The following is an 18,904-nucleotide window of genomic DNA, read 5'->3' as shown; positions in this document are numbered from 1 at the left end:
AGGTTGACAGGTCTCCAAAATAGGATGGTGTTTAGGTAAAGAAATGTGGGGAAAACTGATGAGTTCAAACTGACATCTCAAAGGATCCAGAGTATAAATGCTCAGAGCCAACAATAAGGAGCACTAGGTATCATAGTTATTCAACTGTAATCCAAGGATCTTTCCTTGTTGTCTGAATGTGAACCTCCCTAAGCTTAAATTATTGGCTATATTCAAGAGATGATAAGAAATCTGTACCAGAATCCTGCCCCTAATTTGGGGTAGAACTACAGTACTAGGAATACTTCACAATACTTGATAATAATACAAAGTAAAGGTTTTCTATGGTCTAACATACAATTATATATAGGATATTTATTAACTCTACTGCTAATAACAATATTAACAGAATAAATAGCATTAGCTTGCAGAAAAGGAGAATTCAGTACAATATAAGAAGTGTCTTCTTATAAAGGTAGTTGTTAACCATTAAAATTAATGGTAGATAAAAATTGCTCAGTCACTTTTGGGAAATGTTATATTCCTCTTATGAAGCATCCAAAATTGTAGCAATCAAAAAAAAAAAAAAGACTAAAAGTTTTGAAGTCTAAACCCCCCAATTAAAGTCAGAATCTTAATACTACTAGTCAGGTAATCTGTGTATCTCTGTAAACCCTACTTTCCCTATCTATAAAATGGGGGTAAAAGTACCTGTCTGTCATTGTAGGCACCCCATAAAGGATAACTATTATTATTACAACTTATATAGGTTTTCTTTTAGGAATAAAAGGAGAATTTTTTGAGATCTTAGGAAGTAGATGTTTTAAGATTTTGTAAATTGAAATTTCAATTAAAAGAAAGTTTAGCTAAGGTTGCTATATGCCCTGTTTTCCTTATAGCCTTTTACATTTGATAGTTCATACATTTTGTAACTAATATATTGATATATACAAACCCATCATAGGTCAAAGTTAGGCCAGCAACTGATCTGTTTTCACAAATTAATGCAAAATTTAATAGTTGAAATATGAAGGCCAATACATTGGTATAAAATGATAATTTGGCCATTCCAAGCAAGGTAAGTTTGAATTTTTTAATGATATATCCTCCTATAAATATTCCAGTTGCAACAGTTGGTAAGGTTAAGCTTCCTAGAAATAAAGAAGAGAAAAAAATTGTGATTACATAAATATGGTTATTCTGAAATATCTTTATAAAGGAAACACAGAATGCATCAACCAAATTCATCCCATCTTATTCCTTAAGTAGCAAGCTAACAGCCCTGGATGGAGGTAGGAAACCAGTGTACCACATGGGAGAAATGGAAATAATTTCTTGATGCCAGTGCTGAGGATTTGGGTTCCCCAATAGCAGAAGTCAGTGACTGAGGATATTTGAATGTTTCAATCGATGGTTTTTATGAGGGACTTTCTTTTTTTGGAAAACAATAAAATATCATCTTCCTGCCTATAAGGCTTGCATCCTACCATCTAAAATCCTTTACACACTGAACACTACATCAAAAACGAATGATGTACTATATGTTGGCTAACTGAACATAGTAAAAAAAAAAGAATAAAAAAAAAAATCCTTTACATTTCCTCAAAATGAAGAGTTCTAATCCGTAAAAACTCATTCCAAATTTGCCCATCACTTTAAAATTAACTACTAGAATTAATATCTCTTCTTTATCCAAACATACCTATGCCCTGTGATGATAAATAGGCTTAAATATGGTATTAAAAATGATTGACCCCTGGTAAAATTTTTCCATGTCACTGTCCTACAAGAGTTATTAAAGGTAAAGATCCCTCTAACAACAACAACAAATTCAGGCTGGGAACCTGATTGGAAGTCAAACTTGACTCTCACAGTTTAAATTTTTATCTTAAGCTCAATAAAAGTATCTAACAGAATTATTATTTTCTTAACTTATGACCTACTCACATACCACTCGATAAATTCAGTTCAATTTATCAAATATTTACTGAGTTTCTACAACGTGTTGAGCACTGTACAGGGTAATGTACTGCCCTTAAGAATCTCATATTATACTGGGAGTGAGGGAAGAATGATATAAGAAAACCATTTCTTCATAAGCAAGATTTAATATGTCATTGGAAATAGATAATATAACAAAGTAACTCCTAAAATATGATACTTGTGGGGCGCCTGGGTGGCTCAGTTGTTAAGTGTCTGCCTTTGGCTCAGGTCACGATCCCAGGGTCCTGTGATCAAACCCCACATCCGGCTCCCTGCTCAGCAGGAAGCCTGCTTCCCCCTCTCCCACTCCCTCTGCTTGTGTTCCTGCCCTCACTGTCTCTCTCTGTGTCAAATAAATAAATAAAATCTTTAAAAATAAATAAATAAAATAAAATATGACACTTATCTGAATTACATAGACATCAATGATGTGTTTAAGTCGATTTTTCTTTTGTCCTATTTTTTTGTAAGTAGCTGAGTCCTGATTCAAAGTGCATGAATTATGAAATCATAATGATTAAATTACAAAAGGATTTGTCTCAGGATCTCAACATTATAAAATCCGGTTATGCAGATACTATATCTAAATGTTCCATTCGCACACAACTTTCTTTTAGAAATTCATCTTCTCAAAAATAACATGAGATGCAACCTCAAATGCAGAGCAATGATGATATTATGAGATCAACAAATTTGATAAAACTTGCAAGAGAACAATTGGAAATTATATTTACTAAAATATAAAATTGCCTTCACAACAAAATGTCACTTGAAACTCAATTACTTGGTAGTATATGGCTTATCAAACAAATATAAATAATGTGTCTTACCAAGCAAAATGTTAGCTTCAGATGCTGAGCGACCATACTGTTGCTCTATGTATTTGAAGACATAAGTAATAACACCAATATGGCTACTGGCTAGCATTAATGACAAACACTGTAATATAACATATAGGGGATTGGTAAGGATGCATTTCAAGGACTGGAAAAAACCTATAAAAATATAAAAATAAGATATTATAATACAGCTTAAATGTATGTTAATATCTTTATTTTATAAATGTAATAAAAGTTATAGAAGACTGAAAATTACCTAAACATATAACACAGAAAGTCAGAGTACCTATAATCCTACTGTCAACAGTTTTTTATATTTTTTCCTTCATTTTTCCATGTGTACATTAGTATCTACTCAGTTTATTTTACTGCAAAATGAAATCATACATACATGCTGTTTTGCAACTTGCTCAGTTCACTTCATATTTGGTTATTCTTATCACTCTACCATACAACTACATATACCATTAATTCATTAATTCATTCATTCAACAAATATTTGGTTTTCAACTGGGTCCCAGGCAATATGCTAGGTGCTCAAGAAACCAAAGTGAATAGACATGCAATGTCTCTTATTTGTTAGCACTTAATATTAATTGTTATGTTAATAATAAAATTATTAAGTAAAAATTTACCTTGAAGACAGTATAATCCAAAGTTCACAGAAATGAGAAGACTAAAGTTAAAAAAATTATAAAGTTTAATTTAGTACCAGGACTCAGATCTGTTTCCTGGTAGACTTTCTACTATAAAATACTGTATCAGCAAATCTGGCAGTATTATAAATCACTTTTATTATGGTGCAAGGAAAGGAAGAGAATAATAATGTGTCTCAGGTGGCATTATGACAATAATAGTACAACAACTTGTGCCTACAAACAGGTGTGTAAAAAATTCATAACTTCTGTTTGTGGCAAGAATTTTGTGATCTGGGTCTATAATGAGAAGGTTAACTAACTGTAATGGAAGTTAAAAGTGGAAGGAATTTCTTAGAAAAAATAGGAGTAAGTATCTGAGTCTAGCAAGATGGAACCAGATGTGGTTATTTAGAGAGGGATGACATGGACTTTGAAATATCTCTCTCTATAGATCTCTAAAGGTTTCCATCAGATATGGTCAGAACTAAGCTTTCTATCCAATGGCAACTAAGAAAGAGTTTCATCTACTTTCACTGAAATTAATAATTCCAAATTGACTATAAATGTGAATACTTACCACTAATATTTTCACTAACATTTTGCCCATGGTTGGTCACGTCAGCCATGTGAGTCCTTTCCTCATTTGTTTTGAGCAAATCCAAAGATGTTTCTTTCTGTGATTTATCCAGATTTTTGGGCAGGAAAAAGAATGGTATGGAAGACATAATAGATAATATTCCAGCCACAAGGAAACCAAGCCACCAAGCACCAACCCAGCGAGAGTCCTTAGGAGTTATTCTGATATTGCCTAGAATAAAGAATTAGAAGCAGTCAAAAAATCATTTTGAAATGCAATAAATTTTGAGCAATAATAATAATGATTGCTGTCCTTCATAGATGAAGAAAGTAAACTATATTACATTAATTCTGAGATGCTATTTTTTTTATTTTAATCACACTTCATCACACAAATAGCAAAGACTATTGAAAAAGTGAATTCTTTTTTTAATTAATTAATTTTTATTATTATGTTATGTTAATCACCATACATTGCATCATTAGTTTTTGATGTGGTGTTCCATGATTCATTATTTGCATATAACACCCAGTGCTCCATGCAGAACGTGCCCTCTTTAATACCCATCACCAGGCTAACCCATCCTCCCACCTCCCTCCCCTCTAGAACTCTCAGTTTGTATTTCAGAGTCCATCGTCTCTCATGGTTCATCTCCCCCTCCGATTTCCCCCCTTCATTCTTCCCCTCCTGCTATCTTCTTCTTCTTCTTCTTCTTTTTTTTTTTTACATATAATGTATTATTTGTTTCAGAGGTACAGATCTGTGATTCAACAGTCCTGCACAATTCACAGCGCTCACCATAGCACATACCCTCCCCAATGTCTATCACCCAGCCACCCCATCCCTCCCACCCCCCACCACTCCAGCAACCCTCAGTTTGCTTCCTGAGATTAAGAATTCCTCATATCAGTGAGGTCATATGATACATGTCTTTCTCTGATTGACTTATTTCGCTCAACATAACACTCTCCAGTTCCATCCATGTCGTTGCAAATGGCAAGATTTCATTCCTTTTGATGGCTGCATAATATTCCATTGTATATATATACCACATCTTCTTTATCCATTCGTCTGTCGATGGACATCTTGTCTCTTTCCACAGTTTGGCTATTGTGGACATTGCTGCTATAAACATCGGGGTGCACGTACCCCTTTGGATCCCTATATTTGTATCTTTGGGGTAAATACCAAGTAGTGCAATTGCTGGATCATATGGTAGCTCTATTTTCAACTTTTTGAGGAACCTCCATACTGTTTTCCAGAGTGGCTGCACCAGCTTGCATTCCCACCAACAGTGTGGGAGGGTTCCCCTTTCTCCGCATCCCCGCCAACATCTGTCATTTCCTGACTTGTTAATTTTAGCCATTCTGACTGGTGTGAGGTGATATCTCATTGAGGTTTGATTTGGATTTCCCTGATGCTGAGCGATGAATTCAATATTTGGAAAAATGGTGTCCTATACTTGAAAAACATTATTATGTTACCTTGTTCTGATTATACTTACTGAGATCTTCATATCCAATATCCACGTATATTTTAGCAAACAGAGATGCCAGTATAAAGCCAATGATTGGACCAACCATTGATAGTGCATGCAAAGTACCTGAAAATATTATAAAACAATTTTATCAAATGCCAAGAATACATGGTTCTTTTGCAATACATTTTTTAAAGTAACATTATACATGTCTAAAAATATTTTTTAATAAATAAAAGAATGAATGTAGGAACACTATTATTTCAAGAGTGGACCCAGGAAAGTAGTCATAAAACTAATTTTCTGTTCATTACCTAAATAAAAAGAAGAATGTCCTTCTTCAGCAAAATCATCAATGTAAGAAACCCCCAAGGGTACTATGGGGGTTTCCCCAATTCCACGGAGCATATTACCCAGGAGTACATATATCCATATATATGACCCAGATTCCTTTTCACAACCTATGTAGACAAGATAGTGTTTTATTTTAAATATTAATTTTAGCATTCCTATTAGAAACTCAACTACTTCAACTCCTTAATTATTTCATTTAAGATTTTTTGCTTTTTCCTAATTATAAGAATGATTCATATTCATGTTACAAAATTTGAAAATATACAAAAGCAAAAAGTAAACAAGTAAAAATTAAATTATCTATAATCCCACCAAACACAGAGAGTTGCTCCTTGTGTTTGTTATATCTTCCACATTTTTAGTTCACATAAAAATATGCATATTTATGTACATTATATACTTAAATGTCCAGCTCATATTATAACATACTTTTACACTTAACACCATATTATGTCAATTTCCCCATGTTTTTAAGATTTTTTTATACCAGAATTTTAATAGTGGTGTTCTGAATAAAAGTTTTGTACTTTATTTAATCAATCCCTTACTTTTTACTCATGAAATATTTTTTTTAAGACCTTATTTATTTGAGAGAAAGAGAGCAAGCACGAGTGGGATGAGAGACAGAGGGAGAAGCAGACTCCCTGCTGAGCAAGAAGCCTGCCACGCTGCTAGATTCTGGGGACTCCAGGATCATGACCTGAGCTGAAGGCAGAAGCTTAACCAACTGAACCACCCAGGCATCCCTCATGAAATATTTCTAACTTTCCGTTCTATTAAACAGGAATGCCACAGCTATAATTGTAAATAAATCCTTGTGCACATTCCCGATTATTTTCCTAAGTCAGTAAAAGTAGAATCGCTGATTTAAGCATATATGCATATTTTTGTTCTTTACTATATTGAAAATGTACTTTCAAAGAGTTAGAAACTTATATACTCCCAGCAATGCATAAAATGTCTTTCCCTCTACGTCATTTCTTTTTATTTTTGATAAAAATAGGTAGAAAATATTTTTATTTTTAATGTTTTTCTAATAGGTAGAAACATCTAAAGGTAAAAAAAATTATAATCATAATTTGTGTCTCAATAGGTAAAAAATCTTTAATTAGTGTAGTTTTTCATAAAATTACATTTTTTACATATTTATACCACTTCCCTAATTTAAATGCATATATTCTTAGCCAATTCCCTACTGAAATATTCTTCTTTTCTTATTGCTCTTTATATATAATATATATTAACATCATTTTTTCTTACATACATAAGATGCAAATGATTTTCCTGTTTGTTTTTTAGTCACTTTTGCTAATAAATATCATAATCATTTTTACAGATATAATTGAGTTGACCAGTTTTAGAATATTTTTAGTGACACTATCAGTTCTTACCTTTTTCTACTACTTCAGGTGATGTGCTATTGAGTAACAAATTCTGATCAAGTGAACAGGTTGATAAGCTTGATGTTAAATTTTCTGATGGATCAGTAAGAGTTTCTTTAGAGTACCTGTAACTGTAAGAATATCACCAGATTTAAAATTTTGCTTATCTACTGAATAGTTACACTTTCCCAGAAATACAGAGGAATTTTCCCACTTTAATTGCATGATTTTCTTCTCTAAATGATCAGAATCCTTTTTGTCAATTTCCCAGTCTGAATTTTAGGGGACGTGATGGGTAAAAATGAAATGGGAGTGCCCACTAAGAAATACTATTTAATACTTCCCAGGAAAGGTGGATTATCATTCTAGGAGTGCTTATATTCGTTCAAGATATGAAATACCTTGGTTTCATGTTTTGTTTAAAATAAATAAATAAATAAAACAACCCTGCTAACTGTGTCTATCCATCCATTTGAATTATCTTCAAAGGTGGTCACAATCTAAACTTTCTGGTTAACTTTCTGATAATACTTAATGAATTTTAGAACAGCATTTTACAAGTCAATCTACAAAGCATACCAATTCATCTACATTTTTAAAAAGATTTTATTTATTTATTTGAGAGAGAGAGCATGCGTGCGGGCCCACAAGAGAGCACAAGCCAGGGGAGGGGGTGGGGAGAGGCAGAGGGAGAGGGAGAAGCAGACTCCCCGCTGAGCAAGGAACCTGATGCGGGGCTGATCCCCAAACCCTGGGATCATGACCTGAGCCAAAGGCACACGCTTAACCAACTGAGCCACCCAGGTGCCCCTCATCTACATTTTTTATCAATAACCTGTCTGGTTTTCTTTCTTAGATACTCATACCCTTCTCCTTCCCACATACACTCAAATGTCTGACTCTACAAAACTTAGTTTTAAAAAATTCTAGTCCCCCAGTTCGATGAGGAAGAACTTAATAACAACAGAGATGGAGCTAGAATAGGGACAAATGCTGATCCCAAGATACTGAGGTACCCTGTGAGCTTCAAGGGCAGCCTACTGCAGACCAGGCATTATGTTCAGCTCCAGAGAACTAGAAATAAAACACACAGCTTTTGTACTTAGGGTATTTTGTACTCTATAAAATAAACATATATCATAAAACACGTGATAAATTTAATATAACAGGTCCTGAGTTGTCACAAAGGAAAAGGGGATGATTAGCTTCCCTTGGAGGTGGGAAAGGGGGTGGATTACAGAATTCACAATGAGGATGACATGTGAAATAAAAATTAAAAATGGATAGGAGCAAAAAAAATGGATAGGAGCTTAACAGGTAGACAAAGAAGGAAAATTATTCAAGGCTGTAGAAACACCATGTGCAAAAATATAACATATTATGGCACATTTGGAAAACCACAAGCCTAGAATGTGGTTCTCCACCCTGAAGAACAGTGTTAGATGAAGCTAGAAAGACAGTGAAGATATATGTAAATGAGTTTAGATATTAATCCATAGACAAGAGGCATTCAATATTTTCAACTCTGACCAACAGTAAGAAATACATTTTGCATCACACCCACAACATATACATATGCACACACATTCACAAATACATGTACAATCAAAATAAAAGTTTCACAGAACAATATTGGTTCTCACATTGTATATTCTTCTATTTTATTCTATCCTATACTCTAAAAAATTGTTGATTTCAATAATCTGAATTGATTTATTGGTCCACTCATGGTTCAGAATCTGACGCTCGAAAAAACACTGTATAGGAAATAGGGAGTTTTCAGCAGCAGTAAAATAATTAGATTTGTGTTTTAAAATGAATATTCTGGTATAGAATATGAATTAGAATGGAGTTGAGACTGAAGGCAAAAAGTCCAGGCCAGAGATGTGGGAAGCTTCAATGAGGTTAGGGACAATAGGATGAAAGAAGGAAACAACTTTGACAGATAGGAGGTAGAATAAGCAATATTTGGTGACCATTTGTCATGTGTGTCAAAATAATGAAAGAATCGAGAATGAGCCCCCTTGACTTTGGTTTGAGTTCCTTTGGCTAAATGAATCATTATTGAAAGAGTGAATGTGAAAAATCTGAGCTGGTTTTGGCACAGTGATGAATTTAGTTTTGAATATATGGATGGGAAATTCTTATCGGATGTTAGGCTGGTGATACCCATGAGGTGATTGATTATATAGATCCCGAGTGTAAGAAAAAGTCAATGTATGTGATTGCTACATTTAATGCACATACTTCATACAAATAATCTAGAATGAAGTGAAGAAGATTGGAGAGAGAGCTTAGGGGATGGTGACATTATGGTGTCAGCAGCAGAATAAAAGGGTGGGCATGATGAAGAAGCCACAAATATAGGAAATAAATCAAGGAACATAATATAATGAAAATAAGAAGAAGCAGTACCAGGAAGAAGAAAGTACTTATGAGGGTCAAATAAAGGGGGGATAGGGAGTTGCTATGGTAACCAAAAGGCATGACTGTTGGCTTTGGCAATGAATAAGTAATAATATCTTTAGCAGAAACTGTTCATTGTCTCTCAATATCCATTCTTCTCTCCTTCCATTGTAATAGAAGATGGGATTCTTAGCTAGGAGCATGGCAATCTGGAATAAAGTCTAGTTATTCCAATGTCTTTATATCTGAATGTGAGATGTAACAAAGTTCTGGCCAGTGTGAAGTTAGAAGTGTTATACTTCTGAAAATACTTCTTAAGCCCCAGACAGCATGCACTGTTTCTTCTTGTTCTTCTTCCCTTCTTTTACCTTGTTGCGTGGAACAACATTGCCACAATTTGGAATGTGAGGTTGAGGCCATGCAAGGCAGAGCAATACAATAAAAAGAAGCAAGAACCTATCATGCTTGGTCTGGCTACATTAATTTTTTTATGTGGAAAATAAGCTTCTATCTTATTTAAGCCATCACTATTTTAAGTTTTCTGTCATTAGTATCTGACTCTAATTTATTATACCATGACCTTAAGAAGAATACTCTCAATGGAAATGGTAGAGGGTTAGGTGATGAACTTTTATTGAATATAAATAAAATCTTGTAGGCAAAGACATGAAGTAAATGTTATACCAAAAAGTCATAAAAAGTTCATTTATTTCCTATGAAATTGTATACTGTACTTTGTGCTAGTCATATCTCAAAGTCAATGAAAGCCATGGCTGATAAAGCAATAAGTTACTTATAACATAGAAAATATACTTCATTTCTACACATGATTAGTGGGTATTCTTCTCAAAAGATGACTGCTTATTTAAAAGAAAAAAATGAAATTTTACCATTAATTTACAATTAAATGATAATTAATGACATAGAACTGTTTAACACTTACTATCCCATAAAGAAATGTGGTAAAGCAGTCAAAATACTTCCAGTTCCCATAATGAAGCAACCAATTCCAATTATCTTTGGTCTGTGTAGTTTGGATCCAAAGTAACTCACAAATACAATCACAAACAAATTTCCTAGAAAGAGAATAAAATTATTTTGATATGATTCACTATCACAAACATTGCCAGTACAATTTTGTGTCCAATACGATGGAAAGCCCCAGATGAATACAAATAAAGCATAAGATATGGTGCCTTTCCCCAAAGGTCATATAATTTAATTGAGAAGATGAAACCCACTTACATTAAACTACTCACTGTAAAGCTGTATGATGTTAAGAAGAAGAAGAAGGAAATTTAGATAGGAAATAAAGCACTTGAATAACTTGGCAATATTAGTGAAGCAAAATTTTATTGAAGAATTTGGAGCTGACTGAATTTTTATTTTATCTTATTATGTTATATTAACCACCATACATTACATCATTAGTTTTTGATGTAGTGTTCCACGATTCATTGTTTGCATATAACACCCAGTGCTCCATTCAATACGTGCCCTCTTTAGTACCCATCAACAGGCTAACCCATCCCTCTAACCCCTCCCCTCTAGAACCCTCAGTTTGTTTCTCAGAGTCCATAGTCTTTCATGGTTTGTCTCCCCCTCTGATTCCCCCCCCTTCATTTTTCCCTTCCTACTATCTTCTTCTTCTTCTTCTTTTTTTTTTAACATATAATGTATTATTTGTTTCAGAGGTACAGGTCTGTGATTCATCAGTCTTACACAATTCACAGCGCTCACCATAGCACATACTCTCCCCAGTGTCTATCACCCAGTCACCCCATCCCTCCCACCCCCCACCACTCCAGCAACCCTGTTTCTTTCCTGAGATTAAGAATTCCTCATATCAGTGAGATCATATGATACCTGTCTTTCTCTGATTGACTTATTTTGCTTAGCATAAAACCCTCTAGTTCCATCCATGTCTGCGCAAATGGCAAGATTTCAGTTTTTTGGGTTTTTTTGATGGCTGCATAATATTCCATTGTGTATATATATATATATATATATATATATATATATATATACCACATCTTCTTTATCCATTCATCTGTCGATGGACATCTAGGCTCTTTCCATAGTTGAGCTATTGTGGACATTGCTGCTATAAACATTGGGGTGCATGTGCCCCTTCAGATCACTACATTTGTATCTTTGGGGTAAATACCCAGTAGTGCAATTGCTGGGTCGTATGGTAGCTCTATTTTCAACCTTTTGAGAAACCTCCATACTGTTTTCCAGAGTGGCTGCACCAGCTTGCATTCCCACCAACAGTGTGGGTTCCCCTTTCTCCGCATCCCCGCCAACATCTGTCCTTTCCTGACTTGTTAATTTTAGCCATTCTGACTGGTGTGAGGTGGTGTCTCATTGAGCTTTTGATTTGGATTTCCCTGATGCCGAGCGATGTTGAGCACTTTTTCGTGTGTCTGTTGGCCATTTGGATGTCTTCTTTGGAAAAATGTCGGTTCATGTCTTCTGCCCATTTCTTGATTGGATTCTTTGTTCTTTGGGTGTTGAGTTTGATAAGTTCTTTATAGATTTTGGATACTAGCCCTTTATCTGATATGTCATTTGCAAATATCTTCTCCCATTCTGTCGGTTGTCTTTTGGTTTTGTTGACTGTTTCTTTTGCTGTGCAAAAGCTTTTTATCTTGATGAAGTCCCAATAGTTCATTTTTGCCCTTGCTTCCCTTGCCTTTGGTGATGTTTCTAGGAAGAAGTTGCTGTGGCTGAGGTCGAAGAGGTTGCTGCCTGTGTTCTCCTCTAGGATTTTGATGGACTCCTGTCTCACATTGAGGTCTTTCAACCATTTGGAGTCTATTTTTGTGTGTGGTGTAAGGAAATGGTCCAGTTTCATTCTTCTGCATGTGGCTGTCCAATTTTCCCAACACCATTTGTTGAAGAGACTGTGTTTTTTCCATTGGACATTCTTTCCTGCTTTGTCAAAGATTAGTTGACCATAGAGTTGAGGGTCCATTTCTGGGCTCTCTACTCTGTTCCATTGATCTATGTGTCTGTTTTTGTGCGAGTACCATGCTGTCTTGATGATGACAGCTTTGTAATAGAGCTGGAAGTTCGGAATTGTGATGCCACCAGCTTTGCTCTGCTTTTCCAACATTCCTCTAGCTATTTGGGGTCTTTTCTGGTTCCATACAAATTTTAGGATTATTTGTTCCATTTCTTTGGAAAAATGTTGATGGTATTTTGATAGGGATTGCATTAAATGTGTAGATTGCTCTAGGTAGCATTGACATCTTCACAATATTTGTTCTTCCAATCCATGAGCATGGAACGTTTTTCCATTTCTTTGTGTCTTCCTCAATTTCTTTAAGAGTATTTTATAGTTTTCTGAGTACAGATTCTTTACCTCTTTGTTTAGATTTATTCCTATGTATCTTATGGTTTTGGGTGCAATTGTAAATGGGATCGACTCCTTAATTTCTCTTTCTTCTGTCTTGTTGTTGGTGTATAGGAATGCCACTGATTTCTGTGCATTGATTTTATATCCTGCCACTTTACTGAATTCTTGTATGAGTTCTAGCAGTTTTGGGGTGGAGTCTTTTGGGTTTTCCACATAAAGTATCATATCATCTGCAAAGAGTGAGAGTTTGACTTCTTCTTTGCCGATTTGGATGCCTTTTATTTCTTTTTGTTGTCTGATTGCTGTGGTTAGGACTTCTAGTACTATGTTGAATAGCCGTGGTGATAGTGGACATCCCTGCTGTGTTCCTGACCTTAGGGGGAAAGCTCTTGACTGAATTGTTTTTGACTGGGAAAAAATGCAGAAAATCTTCCTGACCTGAGAGAAAGGTGTTCATTCAAGCATTTATTAATTCACTCCTACCATTCTTTAAATTCCTATTAAGTACCTGCCATAGTGCTAGGAGCTAGAAATATAAAGAAGAAAATAAACCATAGTATTTGTCCTCCAGAAGCTTATATACCAGTGATAAAAATTAGTAGATGAACAGAGGTGCTACTGGACAACAGAAAGGAAAAGCTTAAATTAAGTAGGGGCTACAATAAAGTTTCCTGGAGGAAAGGTCACTTGAGATGTAATGTAGAGTATAAGTTATTTAGATTAACAAGGAGCAGAAGAGCATTCCAAGTGGAAGAAGTCATGACCAACCTGACTCATCTGGAGCTACACATTTAATAACAAATAGACAACAACCAAGAATTACTGAACTTTTGATGGGGGAGAAAAAGCATGTAATAAAAGCACCAAAGTGAACTGGCAGATAAAGTAACCCATGGAGAAAACATTAAATAAAGAAACTAAAAAGAGGAGAAACAAAAAAATCTAGTTAGTCTCTCTAGAGGTGAAAGGGTAGGTTGCATCCATAACATAAGAACTGGCAGACAAAAAATAATAAGAGAACAATAAAGAATTTTTGTAAATTAAAAATACTATTAAAACATGTACATCCTGAGACCTGATAAGATGGAAGGTGGTATCAGAGAAGACTGATGGAACATAAAGCAAAAAAGTAGAATTTTAGACAGAAAAAGTTAAAGGAACAAAATTGTGAGGAAATTTAATATTCATCTTATCTATGTTTCAGAAGAAAACAAATAAGAAAATAGAGGGGAAGAAACAAATTTAATAATAGAAAATAAATTCCCTGAGTTAAAGAAAGACCTAAGCTTTCAGATACAAACTTCTATATTTCTCCAGCATTAAGTAATGTAAAATAAACAGTTCTGATATATGTTGGCAAAATTTCTGAAATTCAGGGATAAAAAGGAGGTGCATGATAATGACATTGATAATGATTTCTTATGTGTAACACTGAATATTATAAATCAGGTAAATATTTTAAATGTTCTGAGGAAAAACGATTTTGAAAATTTAATTCTATAATCAGACATTATTACTTGAATATAATGATAAAGTAAATACATTTTCCAACAAGCAAGGGCTTAGAAAATATGTTATTTCAATTATTTCCATGCAAAAAATAACTACTTGAAGATATACTCCACAAAAACTAAAGATGAGATTTGAAGTCGTAAGATTCAATTAACAGTGGTAAGCAAAGAAACTAGTAAAACCTAAAACCATGTCTATGTAATTGCTGTTAAATAGCTACAAAGTTTAACAAAAATATTAAGAATCCATTCCTCAATAAAAAGAGACACATACTGAATTAGAATTTGGACAAATTAATAGTCCAAAACTAAAACTTTAGGTGGTTTCATTAAATCTCGGAGGTGGAAGAGTAAAGGATATGCAGGGCATAATAACCTCTTAATCATAAAAAGACAGAATTCATAATAAAAAAATAAATGGGTCTTCCTTTATGCAATTATTTCTTAAAATATTCAATAGCTAATATATTTTTAAATAAGTTAAGTAAACAACAAACTTATTTGTAATTAATACAACAGAAATAATTTTGAGTCTCTTCAAATCATTAAAAAGTCTAAAAAGGGCCTAAGATGGCAGGCACCATGAAGAAGGGGGCTGAGAAGATGTCAATGTTATTTTTGAAGATCAACAAAAGAAAAAAAATTTGCACTGAATACAAGTAAAGCTGAAGGAAGAAAGAAGTGAAAAAGAAACAACTCTAAAATTTAGAAGATGCTTGTGAGGATTTCATGCTTGCAGATAATGAGTGCTTAATGATACCTGACCAAATTGGTGATGTTTTCATTAGCCATTCTCAAGAAGAAACATAGGAAATGTTAAAAGAAACAAGAAAAATTTGTAAGAAGAAATTGATGCCGGAGAATCCAGAGTGGAATTAATTCAGTTATATGCAAAATTTGGGAGCAACATAAACCTTGAAGCTGATGAAAGTTAAACATTTTATAATACTTTTAAAAATTTGTTTAATAAACTTGAATATTATTTAAAAAATTTAAAAAGTCTGTAAGGGGGGAGGGCAAAGGTAATGAGCTACCATTTCATGAAATAAGAGAGAATAATATCTAATAATTACATAAAACCTCACTGTTATTAGAGAAATCCAAATTAAAGACAACAAAGCAATATATTCAATGTTAAAAAAAAAAAGTTTCACCCCAAATTTTATACCCAGTTAAACAGTACAAACCTAACAGAGATTGCTTCAAAGCTGTTCCTCCTTCTCAAATCATTAGAATCATAATCCTCTCCCCAACCTTTAATTTTTAATTAATTAATTTTTTTTTTTTTGTACTAGGACATCTTGGGAGAGGGAAGGTACAGCCCTGCAAAGCATTAGTTTGCAAGCAGTGAGTTGGTATAGATCAAGGTTTCTCAACCTCTGCATTATTGACATTCTGGGCTAGATAATTCTTTGTCGTGGGTGTTATCCTGTGCATTGTAGGATGTTTAGTGGCACCCCTAGCCTCTACTACTAGATGCCTATAACAATCTCCCTCCCCTCAGTTATGACAATCAAAAATAACATCAGATATCACTGAATTGTCCCTGGGGGGCAAATTTACTCCTGACTGAAAATCAGTGGTGTAGAGCTTGTATGAACAGTTTTTACCTCTGCAAATCTTGTTACTAATAATAAAAATAGAAATAAAAATTACCAATTTCAAAGCCTCCATCAATTAAGCCAGAAATCGAGGATGATATGTCAAATCTCCTTTCTATTTGAGTGATGGAACTTTTCATGATGACTCCACCTAGTCCCTTACACATAAAGCTCAATGACAGGGCTACTAAGAACATCTAAGAAAAAGCAGAAAGAAAGGATAAAATAATTAATAAAAAGACTATAATGCTTATATATGCAATGAATTAAAAATAACTTATCTTCTTTACTTAAAAACATTATTTTTATCATTAAAATCATACTCAACTTTCCTCTGTACCAACTGGTACTTCCTAATCCTTTTAACGTTATCATCACTATACTGATAAAGCATCATTTTCTAACTTGTTTACAACATCAGATAATTAGAGTACAACAGTCAAGGCCGTATTTTTCATTTTATATTTTTAACTGATTTTTAAGAAGCTAGATAATGACCTGAGATGGTGATGATGATAAGCTATTCTTTATTCCCCCCATGAATCATATAGACTAACTGTGAGGGGAGTGGCTAGACATTCTCAAAGATGGCATTTCCAGGAAGTCAGCTGGAAAATGGAACTTTTTTTTTAATTTATAAAACCTCACTATTATTGGAGAAATCCAAATAAAAATGAAAAAAAAAAGCAGTATATTCAACATTCTAAAAAAATACTTTAGTGGTTATAGATATTTTATTTTCAAATTCATTTTAACAAAATGTGTTGATTCATCCTTCTTACAGCCCACATTTATACCCATAAGTAAATTCCTTTTACATCTAACATTAAAATATTATTCTGCTATGGACTATATGTTTGTGTCCCCACCAAATTCATATGTTGAAACCCTAATCCCTAATGTGATGATATTTGGAGAGAGGTCCTTTGGGAATTAGGTCATAAAGATAGAGCCCTCATGCTAGGATTAGTGTCCTTAGAAGGGCTTACTTCTCTCTCTCTCTCTGCTTTGTGAGGACACAAGAAGATAGCCATCTGAAAATGAGGAAGAGTGTTCTCACCGGAACCCAACTATGCTGGTACCGAGATCTCAAGACTTCCAGCCCCCAGAACCATGAGAAATAAATTTCTGTTGTTTAAGCCACCTAGTCTATGCTATTTTCTTATAGCAACCCAAGCTGATTCAGACAGGTCTTTCTCATTACCTCCTATACCACCAGTGGTAGCCACCATCATGCATAGCCTGGAGCATCACATTAGCCTCTTATTAGATCTTTCTGCTTCTGCTCTCATTCCCCTTACAGTCTCTTCTCAACACAGTAACTACAAAAATTCTTTCAAAGTAAAAATTAGATTATGCCACCACTCCCTGTGTTCCCATCTCCCTCTTAGTAATATCTAGTCTTTCCAATAGCCTACAAGGCTCTAAATGATCTGTCCTCCCCTGATTATCCCTTCCCTAAAAATATTCCATTTTACCCTTCTGATCTCATCTTCTATTACTCTAGTTCTTGCTCATTCCTCTCCATCCACAAGAGCCTTCTTGTTTTACCTTGAGCATTCCAGGTTTATTATTTTGACACAGGTTCTTTGTTCTTGCTTTTCTTCCTTCAGGGAACGCTCTTCCCCATAGTTATATCCTTTTTTTAAAAAAGATTTTATTTATTTATTTGACAGAGAGAGACACAGCGAGAGAGGGAACATAAGCAGGGGGAGTGGGAGAGGGAGAAGCAGGCTTCCTGCCGAGCAGGGAGCCCGATGCGGGGCTCGATCCCAGGACCCTGGGATCATGACCTGAGCCGACGGCAGACGCTTAATGACTGAGCCACCCAGGCGCCCCCCATAGTTATATCCTTATCACTCACTCCCTCACATCCTTGAGGCTTTTGCTCAATGTAACTTTCAGAGTGAGGCTTTCCTTACCCATCCTATTTAAAATTATACCACTTTCCCCTCACAATATATTTTATGTATGTATGTATGTATGTCTGTCTGTCTGTATGTATGTATGTAATATATGTTGCCCTCACTATAACTTTCATTAGGGTAGGATTCTTTTTCATCTGTTTTGTTCACTGGTATATCTCCGGGGCGTAGAACAGTGCCTGCCACAAAGATGTTTAAAAATGTGTTGAGCTTTTGTCTAACTAGAACTTACTATGTGTCTCACATGAGGTTATGCTTGGAGAAGGAGATAAAAGGCCCAATACAGCCCTTCCATGGCTGGAAAAATGTGTGTACTTTCCTTCCCGTATATGGAACTTTTAGTGAAGTTGAAAGGGCTTGAGAAAAGTTGTAAATGTTACAACCTATTAGAAATAACTAAGAATTCTTATATAAGATATAGGAAGTCATCTAAGAATGAAACACCAAAGGTAGAAGGGTATCAAAGCCAGTTTTGCTAAGTTGGTAAAGGGAACAACAAGACTCATAGGAAAAAGATATTAAATTTGTCCAGAGAGATTAGACAAAAATTATGAAAATTTTCTTCAAGGACAGCCCATTCTGACATATATAGTATCATTACTATCTTTATATTATAGAACAGAAAGGAAAATTTTCCAGTTCTAATCATTTTAAAAAAATCATGTATTGACACCAGAAATTAAGAAATGAAGACGGGATGGGGCACCTGGGTGGCTCAGTCAGTTAAGCATCCGACTCTTGATTTTGGCTCAGGTCATGATCTCAGGATTGTGAGATCGAGCCCCATGTCAGGCTCCATGCTGGGCGTGGAGCCTGCTTAAGATTCTCTCTCTCTCTCTCTCCCTCTGCCCCTCCCTGCACTGTCCCTCTC

The 18,904-nt window shown here is 34.6% G+C and overlaps 1 protein-coding gene and 1 pseudogene across 1 annotated transcript in view; one reads left to right on the top strand and one right to left on the bottom strand.

The window, feature by feature from the left end:
- LOC116624161 (solute carrier organic anion transporter family member 1B3-like) overlaps window positions 1–18,904 on the bottom strand; it is an 84,915-nt gene that overhangs the window by 18,533 nt on the left and 47,478 nt on the right. The window contains exons 4-11 of the mRNA XM_032391833.1: window positions 16,164–16,305; window positions 10,579–10,711; window positions 7,239–7,360; window positions 5,808–5,954; window positions 5,521–5,619; window positions 4,017–4,247; window positions 2,793–2,957; window positions 935–1,130 (exon numbers count right to left, since the gene is read on the bottom strand). Coding sequence (XP_032247724.1) covers window positions 935–1,130; window positions 2,793–2,957; window positions 4,017–4,247; window positions 5,521–5,619; window positions 5,808–5,954; window positions 7,239–7,360; window positions 10,579–10,711; window positions 16,164–16,305 — 1,235 coding nt within the window. The remainder of the gene's footprint in view (window positions 1–934; window positions 1,131–2,792; window positions 2,958–4,016; window positions 4,248–5,520; window positions 5,620–5,807; window positions 5,955–7,238; window positions 7,361–10,578; window positions 10,712–16,163; window positions 16,306–18,904) is intronic.
- On the top strand, window positions 15,078–15,442 carry LOC116624159 (annotated as a pseudogene).

This window comes from Phoca vitulina, unplaced genomic scaffold, assembly GCF_004348235.1.
Source record: "Phoca vitulina isolate PV1807 unplaced genomic scaffold, GSC_HSeal_1.0 scaffold64, whole genome shotgun sequence".
NCBI classification, from domain to species: domain Eukaryota; kingdom Metazoa; phylum Chordata; class Mammalia; order Carnivora; family Phocidae; genus Phoca; species Phoca vitulina.
Note: the sequence above shows the minus strand (reverse complement) of the source record. Positions and strands in the feature narration are given on the sequence as shown.